At 43.3% G+C, this 10,242-nt stretch overlaps 1 protein-coding gene across 1 annotated transcript; it reads right to left on the bottom strand.

Moving 5' to 3' along the window:
* Nucleotides 1–597: 597 nt before the first annotated feature.
* Nucleotides 598–3,708, bottom strand: LOC107295522 (somatostatin-2). The gene is made up of 2 exons (XM_015824842.1): nucleotides 3,607–3,708; nucleotides 598–822 (listed from the first exon to the last, which is right to left on the bottom strand). The coding sequence occupies exons 1-2, from the start codon at nucleotides 3,706–3,708 to the stop codon at nucleotides 598–600; spliced, it is 327 nt and encodes a 108-aa protein (XP_015680328.1).
* Between the last annotated feature and the right edge of the window lie 6,534 nt (nucleotides 3,709–10,242).

The raw sequence follows: 10,242 nt of genomic DNA on the forward strand, positions 1-10,242 counted from the left end.
GCCTGCAGCTCTAGCCATATCCGTCGCCTCGGACATCCACTTTTCTTGGCATTTGACATTTCCCCTGAAGTTTTTTTCCTGTGATTAAAATCAGGAGCTGCCCTCCCCCTGTTTTTTGAAAGAGAGAGAGAGACAGAGACAGACAGAGAGAGAGACAGAGACAGAGAGGGAGACCAAAAAATAACCAACATCCTCAGGCCATGCTTTATTTGTCAATTAAATCATCACGAAATTCGGAGTTTGTGCTTTGATGAGGAAAAGAAAGAAAAGCAAAAGAAAGAGACAAAGAGAGCCGGCCACACTCTAACAAGACCCAGGGGTGTGTGGGAAGTGTTCAGCAACAACTGAACCCGTCCTTTGCCTTTAATCCTTCCGTCCGATTTGCAAAGATGCGTGGACTTTACTTAGGTGGCAAAAATGGGATGAGGAAGGCCCCTCCCCCCACCCACCCTGTCCGCAAATCAAGACTCTTCTGGATGGGCAGAAGCAACTGCAGGCCATGATTTATTTTTATTCTCCTTCTTCTTCTTTTTCTTTTTTTTTCTGGCCCATTGGCAAACATACCCAACGGAAGCCAGAAAGGCTGCGGATGATGTGTTAGCAGGCAGTGAAGGTTTTCCAAAAGAAGTTTTTACACGGAGCTTTGCGATCCCGCGGGCCGAGGTGCGGCGTCTGCCCCAGCATCCAGGGCTCGTCCGCCAGTTTTCTCTCCAGAGGGTCCTCGAAGTCGGGAAAAGCCGCGGCGTCACGATTGACATCTACTCCGTTCAGGAGCCCTGCTAGCATTTTCAAAGCGAGAATTTTCTGAGCTTTGGGTTGCTCCTAAAAGGAGGCAGGAGAGAGGGAGAGAAAAACAGACAAGGGGCTGTTGAGAGTTTTCATCCTTGCAGGAATTGGGGATGTCTAGTTTAAGGAAGAGAAGGACGAGGGGGGACATGATAGCAGTCTTCCAGTATCTCAGGGGCTGCCCCAAAGAAGAGGGAGTCAAGCTATTCTCCAAAGTGCCTGAAGGCAGGACAAGAAGCAATGGGTGGAAACTAATCAAGGAGAGAAGCAACCTAGAACTAAGGAGAAACTTCCTGACAGTGAGAACAATTAACCGGTGGAACAACCTGCCTCCAGAAGCTGTGAATGCTCCAACACTGGAAGTTTTTAAGAAGAGACTAGACGGCCATCTGTCTGAAATGGTATGGGGTTTCCTGCCTGAGCAGGGGGTTGGACCAGATGACCTCCAAGGTCCCTTCCAACTTTATTATTATTATTATTATGGATCATCGCACAGTCAGCCAGATGTTCAGACTGGATTTGGCATTTTGTCTACCTATCGAGTCCTTACCCAGGACCTGGGATAGGCAGATGTGGATGTTTGATGGTATTACAGATATCGTCGCAGGATGGAAGCAGTTCCTAGTAAGGCGTATAATAATAATAATAATAATAATAATAATAATAATAATAATAATAATAATAATAATAATAATAATAATAATAATAATAATAATAATAATAATAATATAAAAAAACCAGGGGAATTCACATAGAGATTACGATAACCGCATCCAGTTTTAGATCTTGAAGACAAATCCGTTCCTGTTTATCCAGGCAGTCCTTGACTTAACGAGCCCCAAATTTTGATCACTGAGTTTTGCCCCACTTTACGAACTTTTTTTGCCATAGTTGTTCAGTGAACAACAGCAGTGGCTAAGTTAGTAACACGGTTGTTAAGTGAACCGGGCTGCCCCCCATTGACTTTGCTCGTCAGAACCCGGGGCACCGCAACCGTCATAAATACGAGTCAATTGCCAAGTGTCTGAACTTTGATTGTGAAACCGTGGGGGGGCTGCAACGAACGTAAGTGAGCGAAACGGCCGTAAGTCGCTTGTCGTAACTTCGAGCAGTCACTAAATGAACGGTTGTAAGTTGAGGACTACCTGTATAAGGAGAACGCCGTAGAAATAACGCGTCCGTGGCGTTATTTCTACGTGACTTTCTCCTTCCAAAGGAGTCCTTTTCATTCTCTGAGCACGGATTGAAAAGCTAAGCATGACTGGTTTGAACCCAGGGCTGTAGGCTAGAGCAGGGGTCTGCCACCTCGAGAACTTTTAAGACTTCTGGACTTCAGCTATGCTGGCTGAGGAATTCTGGGAACTGAAGTCCACAAGTCTTAAAGTTCTCAAGGTTGCAGACCCCCGGGCTAGTGAAACTGAAAAAGCCTCCCTGAAGCAACCAACCCCATTTCCAAGCCAGCCTCCTTCTCTTTCCAGCAAAAGATTTCCATCTCCCCAGAAGTCGGGCTTAACTTCACATTTCCTGATGCAACAGGTCTATCTGAGGTTTTATGCTCCTCTCCCTGGATGGAGACAACTCGCCACGGCCAACATGCCATGGTCAGCTCGCCCCGGGACCACTGGCTAAGGGACAATTCAAGAATTCAATGATTTAAAATGACGAAAAACGCATTTTCGTTTCCTGTCGTTCGCATTTCATTTTGTCCCTCCTTTCTCATCCTTTAATGATTCTGTTCCACCGTTTCTTCGACATTAGTGTAACGCTTCTCCTGTGGCGAGTTATCCCGTGGACAGTTGTCCCTCCCAGCTTCCAAGGCTGGTGGGAATCAGACAACTGAATCTCCTCCCAGGCCCCTCCCGGGTGTCTTGGAATATCTGGGTTCAAACGACAATTGCCCTTGTGTCACGGGGTGTGATCTACTAGACCAAAAGACACCTTTTGAAAGGGCGTCCGTCCAATAGTTTTAATTTAAGAGCCATCTGCTGTGGTCGCTGTGACACGGGGCTGTCCATGGTAAATCAGAATATAACAAAGCAGCTAATGCTACGCTTTCAGACTCTCTGCATAGCAAGGATTCCTCCCTCCCTGCTCCTGCTCCTTCCAGCTGGAAGTGCCTGGCTTTAAATTTTCTATAAGCAGCTGGCAACCCCGTAGTATGTAGATAAAGTCCATTCCTAACCAAAGCACCAGCAATTTATAGCTCCCAAATGGATTTGGAACACCACTAAAGATGCAAGAAAGGTTATTTAGAAAATAATCTGTCCTAGCCTGCGTTTGTCTTGGGGATAGCCTAATGAGGCAAGGATTCTGCGATTCTTTTCAGTCTCTCTCTCTCTCTCTCTCTCTCTCTCTCTCTCTCTCTCTCTCTCTCTCTCTGTGTGTGTGTGTGTGTGTGTGTGTGTGTGTTATCTCTTCCCCCTTTTTTTCCTTCTGTGGCGAGAGGACACACGGAGCTCCAGCAGACTGGCTTTTGAGGGAACTCATAAAAGCTGGCATCGTTATTCTTTAAAATTCTATTACTCTTCCTTCTTTTTTGCAATCCCCAAGGCAAGGTTTAAACTAAAAGCTTAGATTAAGGCTCTCTTCTTTCTGATCAGTTATTTTCCCGCCCCCCCCCTAACAAAACCTGCTTGCTTTGTCTCTGATTTCTTCGCAGGGACCGGCTAAAGCACACCCCTTATTACGAGAAACCCTTTTTCATGCACTGACATCCCACCAGCCAGAAGCACGGACTATTTCATTCTTCTTCTTTTAAAGCCTCTTCCTAAGATACTGAAAGAATGTCATTTTTTTTTTTTGTTTGGTTTCCAAACTCACCCTGCTGGTCTGTGCAGAAAAGTTTTCTTCTCGTGGCAGGGCAGCTGAGTTCATAGTCCAGGTCAGCAGAAGCACCGCCACAAACCTGCCCACCGTCGGCATGACGGATAGATCTCGGGAAGCTTTTGCCAGAGAGAAGCTGAGAGGCAGACCCACTTCGGTGTATTCTGCCTGGATGCGGCATCTCCTTTTATAAAAAAACCTCCCTGAGCTGTGCCAGCTGACAGGAGCTGGGAAAAAATCTTCTCCCAAGCCAATGAGGTTGGAGAGAAGTGGCAGCATCAGCTGTTTGAGGAATGAGAATCGGGCGATGCTCCAGATGTAGGTCCAACCCCAGGGGATACTTGTGACATAACAGAAGAAATGAGAGGGGGGGGGGAGAGATCATTCCACTGGGTGATGTTGATTGAAATTAGACAGACTTCCCTCCCCCCCCTTACATTCTTACATCTGGAAATCGCGAAAAAAAAATATTCCAGAGCTGTGTAAAGAAACAGTTGTGTAAAGGCAGCCAGGCACCTTGCGTTCTTCTATACTTTTTTTTCTTGGACAAAAGGCTGAGTTTTGTAGATTTTCTTTCCCCCCCCCTCCCCTCTTCCAGACAGCAGAAGCGAAAGCAAAGAAATAAAAAGAAAATACGCAGGGCGTTTACAGAATGCATAATCCTGTGTGTTCAGAAAGAACTTGGGTTAAAGTAAAACATGCAAGACCAAATGCCATTTCCCTTCCTGGTGGGGTTGATTTCTACCCCAAGAGACCAGAATTTGTGGAGTCGTCTGCCGTTTTCCCCCCCTGGCATGACTAGTGAGAGAGGCTACTGTTATCCAAGAAATGAATTGCTGACAGGGATCTGTATAAAATCTGGTCGGGGGCCGTAACCATTGATCAGGACGATAGAACAGAAAGTGTTCGCCCTGCGCTTTCAAAACAGCATCCATTCTCTTTTTCTCCTGGGTAACTAGGTTAAAGTTTTTAGTTGATTAATCTACGGCTGACATTTAGCAACTTTTTTTTAAACAATATTTTATTGAGTTTTATATAGATAAGGGAAAATTAGGAACAATATGGGTATGGTAAGGGAGAGGGATGGGGGGGAAGGAAATAGGGGATTTAGGATAAAATAAGGAAAGGTACAATCACATATTTTAACAAACAAGCTCCGGATCATAATAATGAGTGAATATCTTAAAATAAGCTTAACGATAGCCACATTGCAAACAGTTAATAAACAAATAAATTCATCTATTAAATAAACACGAATAATAAAACCTCAGAAAATCCTAACTATCAGCATAGATAAAAATCACTAAATCGCTAAAAATAACAATGCCATCTACCTATTAATTAGAACTTGGTTAGAAATCAATCTTCTATTCTGAGATGTTAGATCCTTTTCAAATTCTAACATGTCTCTTAACCATTGATAAAACGTATCCCAAGTTATAAAATAAACTGAATCATCTTTTTCTTTCATCTCCAATGTTAAGACATTTAGCAACTTTATCCACCTGTCTTGTTTGGTGAACAAGCTTACTATTGTGGTTTCTTTGGGCTGGTGAGATTTTTAGAACATCATCTCCCTTTGCCTTATAAAAGCGGTTCAGAACACAACATAAGCTGCAAAGCTAAGCCCAGAGCTGCGATGTTCCTTGAAAGAACATATCAAGGAAAATTGGATTGGCTGCTAAACGGCAGTTTTAAAGAGCCCCATCCTTTTGAATTGCTGGATAAAAATTAGAAATAGCCAATAAGTGAACGCCCAAGAAGGGAACTTATGTAAGATATCGCTGTAGAAAGTAAAAGCGAAATGTCTACGGAGAGTCCTCCAAGTCGTGACTGTCCCAAAGGTGCTTTTTCAGGAGATAACTGGACTTCTTTGTTTTTCTTTGAAGACGTGTCGCTTCTCATCCCAGAAGCTTCTTCAGCTCTGACTGGATGGTGGGGAACGGAAGGATTTATACTCCTTGCAGACAGCTGGTCATTTGCCTTCTTTTAGAGAGTCATTGAGGCCACTTGGAGGTTTGTCTGTGTCCTCAGGGTCACCTGAGTGGTGCAAATGGGTGTAGACCCTTCTTGGAACTGCTGAAAGAGTTGTGGTTATTGTGGGCAAAATAGGAGGCAATAGCATTAGCTATGTCTGCCACCTGGGGTTACATAAAACAATAATGCCATTACAATCAATAATGATAATAAAATAATGTAGCTGACCTCTGACACCCTCTTAACGTACATTTAACTGAACAACCTTTGGACAGGTTTCCTAATCTTACGCTGCTTGTGTTTTTCTGCAGTTTTGGTCTCTTTGCGTAGAACGGGAGAAAAGCAGAGAAAATTACTGGGCGGAAGGAGAAACTTCCTCTGTGAGGAAATGTTGCAACGTTAGAGCACAATCACGATCCAGTCACATAAGAGCAATTGTGCAATTGGCTGGTGGATAGATTCTCCATTGTAAGAGCCTTCTGGAGCTACGCAAGATTCAGCTGTGGAAGGTGGACCCTTTTCAGCACCCTGGAGAGAGGCAGGAGAAGGAACCTGGCTGAACATACAACCATAGAGTCATAGGCCTGGAAGGGACCTTGGAGGTCTTCTAGTCCAACTCTCAGTTGTCCAATTTTTTTCTTTCTCAAGACCCACAATGCCAGGAGGCGAGCTGTTCCCTTGATTACTCCTTCATCCTGTCGGGAAATTCCTCCACTGCCCTCTGGTGCTATAGAGAACAAATGGATGCCTCTTCCCTGTGGAAGTTTTTTCAAATAACGAAAGCTGGCTATCATGTGTCTCCACTTGTGCCTTCTCTCCATTAGGCCAAACATGCTGAAGAAGCTTCTAGGATGAAAAGCGACACGTCTTCAAAGAAAATCAAGAAGGTCCAGCTGCCTTGTGAAAAAGCAAATTTGGGGCAACTATGGTCTGGATGACTGAGGATCTCCACAGACATACAGGGGGAGACTGCAAACATACACACAATAGGGCTTCACCCTTCCATGAGATTCCCCCAGGTCCCATGACAAAAGCAGGTTTTGAGTCCTTCTCAGGGACCCGCAGGGCAATGGTCACCCTCCCTTCACAATTTAAGAGGCCATCCAACTCCAAATGAATCTGAACACCTTACACTAAAAGCAGAAACAATCCAATGAGAAAAAGGAAAGGAATGAAGACATGACATTGCTGCTTTAAGATTCTACTAAGCATGCTTTATTCTGTTTTATTCCTTTAGAAAATCACAAAAAAGGCTGGAATCCTGTTTTCCTCATTTAAGATGCCTCAGTTGTGTGGGTCGACGGGGCTGGCGTTGCAGTTTCCGCTTTGTCACAAGAGCAGTAACAGGGAACAGCAGCCTTCTGCTTCCAATTATTACTCTGGTCTGTAGATTTTTCTGCTTCTTTTGCTGCCGTCTTTTCAACCAAAGGCTTTTTCAGAAGCTTTTTCAATGATTTCCAAGTTTTTTTAGCCTGTTAATAGGAAAAAGGAGGTGTTACCATTTTACAAAAACTTTCAAGTTAAGTTTCTTGCCACATGTCTCTGTTTGAAANCCCCCCCCTTACATTCTTACATCTGGAAATCGCGAAAAAAAAATATTCCAGAGCTGTGTAAAGAAACAGTTATGTAAAGGCAGCCAGGCACCTTGCGTTCTTCTATACTTTTTTTTCTTGGACAAAAGGCTGAGTTTTGTAGATTTTCCTCCCCCCCCCTCCCCCCCTCCCAGACAGCAGAAGCGAAAGCAAAGAAATAAAAAGAAAATACGCAGGGCGTTTACAGAATGCATAATCCTGTGTGTTCAGAAAGAACTTGGGTTAAAGTAAAACATGCAAGACCAAATGCCATTTCCCTTCCTGGTGGGGTTGATTTCTACCCCAAGAGACCAGAATTTGTGGAGTCGTCTGCCGTTTTCTCCCCCTGGCATGACTAGTGAGAGAGGCTACTGTTATCCAAGAAATGAATTGCTGACAGGGATCTGTATAAAATCTGGTCGGGGGCCGTAACCATTGATCAGGACGATAGAACAGAAAGTGTTCGCCCTGCGCTTTCAAAACAGCATCCATTCTCTTTTTCTCCTGGTTAACTAGGTTAAAGTTTTTAGTTGATTAATCTACGGCTGACATTTAGCAACTTTTTTTTAACAATATTTTATTGAGTTTTATATAGACAAGGGAAAATTAGGAACAATATGGGTATGGTAAGGGAGAGGGATGGGGGGAAGGAAATAGGGGATTTAGGATAAAATAAGGAAAGGTACAATCACATATTTTAACAAACAAGCTCCGGATCATAATAATGAGTGAATATCTTAAAATAAGCTTAACTATAGCCACATTACAAACAGTTAATAAACAAATAAATTCATCTATTAAATAAACACAAATAATAAAACCTCAGAAAATCCTAACTATCAGCATAGATAAAAATCACTAAATCGCTAAAAATAACAATGTCATCTACCTATTAATTAGAACTTGGTTAGAAATCAATCTTCTATTCTGAGATGTTAGATCCTTTTCAAATTCTAACATGTCTCTTAACCATTGATAAAACGTATCCCAAGTTATAAAATAAACTGAATCATCTTTTTCTTTCATCTCCAATGTTAAGACATTTAGCAACTTTATCCACCTGTCTTGTTTGGTGAGCAAGCTTACTATTGTGGTTTCTTTGGGCTGGTGAGATTTTTAGAACATCATCTCCCTTTGCCTTATAAAAGCGGTTCAGAACACAACATAAGCTGCAAAGCTGAGCCCAGAGCTGCGATGTTCCTTGAAAGAACATATCAAGGAAAATTGGATTGGCTGCTAAACGGCAGTTTTAAAGAGCCCCATCCTTTTGAATTGCTGGATAAAAATTAGAAACAGCCAATAAGTGAACGCCCAAGAAGGGAACTTATGTAAGATATCGCTGTAGAAAGTAAAAGCGAAATGTCTACGGAGAGTCCTCCAAGTCGTGACTGTCCCAAAGGTGCTTTTTCAGGAGATAACTGGACTTCTTTGTTTTTCTTTGAAGACGTGTCGCTTCTCATCCCAGAAGATTCTTCAGCTCTGACTGGATGGTGGGGAACGGAAGGATTTATACTCCTTGCAGACAGCTGGTCATTTGCCTTCTTTTAGAGAGTCATTGAGGCCACTTGGAGGTTTGTCTGTGTCCTCAGGGTCACCTGAGTGGTGCAAATGGGTGTAGACCCTTCTTGGAACTGCTGAAAGAGTTGTGGTTATTGTGGGCAAAATAGGAGGCAATAGCATTAGCTATGTCTGCCACCTGGGGTTACATAAAACAATAATGCCATTACAATCAATAATGATAATAAAATAATGTAGCTGACCTCTGACACCCTCTTAACATACATTTAACTGAACAACCTTTGGACAGGTTTCCAAATCTTACGCTGCTTGTGTTTTTCTGCAGTTTTGGTCTCTTTGCGTAGAACGGGAGAAAAGCAGAGAAAATTACTGGGCGGAAGGAGAAACTTCCTCTGTGAGGAAATGTTGCAACATTAGAGCACAATCACGATCCAGTCACATACTAGCAATTGTGCAATTGGCTGGTGGATAGATTCTCCATTGTAAGAGCCTTCTGGTGCTATGCAAGATTTAACTGTGGAAGGTGGCCCTTTTTCAGCACCCTGGAGAGAGGTAGGAGAAGGAACCTGGCTGAACATACAACCATAGAGTCATAGGCCTGGAAGCGACCTTGGAGGTCTTCTAGTCCAACTCTCAGTTGTCCAATTTTTTTCTTTCTCAACACCCACAATGCCAGGAGGCGAGCTGTTCCCTTGATTACTCCTTCATCCTGTCGGGAAATTCCTCCACTGCCCTCTGGTGCTATAGAGAACAAATGGATGCCTCTTCCCTGTGGAAGTTTTTTCAAATAACGGAAGCTGGCTATCATGTGTCTCCACTTGTGCCTTCTCTCCATTAGGCCAAACATGCTGAAGAAGCTTCTAGGATGAAAAGCGACACGTCTTCAAAGAAAATCAAGAAGGTCCAGCTGCCTTGTGAAAAAGCAAATTTGGGGCAACTATGGTCTGGATGACTGAGGATCTCCACAGACATACAGGGGGAGACTGCAAACATACACACAATAGGGCTTCACCCTTCCATGAGATTCCCCCAGGCCCCATGACAAAAGCAGGTTTTGAGTCCTTCTCAGGGACCCGCAGGGCAATGGTCACCCTCCCTTCACAATTTAAGAGGCCATCCAACTCCAAATGAATCTGAACACCTTACACTAAAAGCAGAAACAATCCAATGAGAAAAAGGAAAGGAATGAAGACATGACATTGCTGCTTTAAGATTCTACTAAGCATGCTTTATTCTGTTTTATTCCTTTAGAAAATCACAAAAAAAGGCTGGAATCCTGTTTTCCTCATTTAAGATGCCTCAGTTGTGTGGGTCGACGGGGCTGGCGTTGCAGTTTCCGCTTTGTCACAAGAGCAGTAACAGGGAGCGGCAGCCTTCTGCTTCCAATTATTACTCTGGTCTGTAGATTTTTCTGCTTCTTTTGCTGCCGTCTTTTCAACCAAAGGCTTTTTCAGAAGCTTTTTCAATGATTTCCAAGTTTTTTTAGCCTGTTAATAGGAAAAAGGAGGTGTTACCATTTTACAAAAACTTTCAAGTTAAGTTTCTTGCCACATGTCTCTGTTTGAAA

The sequence above is a fragment of the Protobothrops mucrosquamatus genome, unplaced genomic scaffold (genome assembly GCF_001527695.2).
Source record: "Protobothrops mucrosquamatus isolate PMUCROS unplaced genomic scaffold, P.Mucros_1.0 scaffold2372, whole genome shotgun sequence".
Lineage (NCBI taxonomy): Eukaryota > Metazoa > Chordata > Lepidosauria > Squamata > Viperidae > Protobothrops > Protobothrops mucrosquamatus.

Excerpts from the sequence above, each read along its gene's own strand:
- LOC107295522 (XM_015824842.1), bottom strand. The coding sequence starts at position 3,708 with ATGCCGACGGTGGGCAGGTTTGTGGCGGTGCTTCTGCTGACCTGGACT. Across the intron at positions 823-3,606 it reads TTTCTGCACAGACCAGCAGG|GAGCAACCCAAAGCTCAGAA; the intron begins GTGAGTTTGGAA and ends GCCTCCTTTTAG.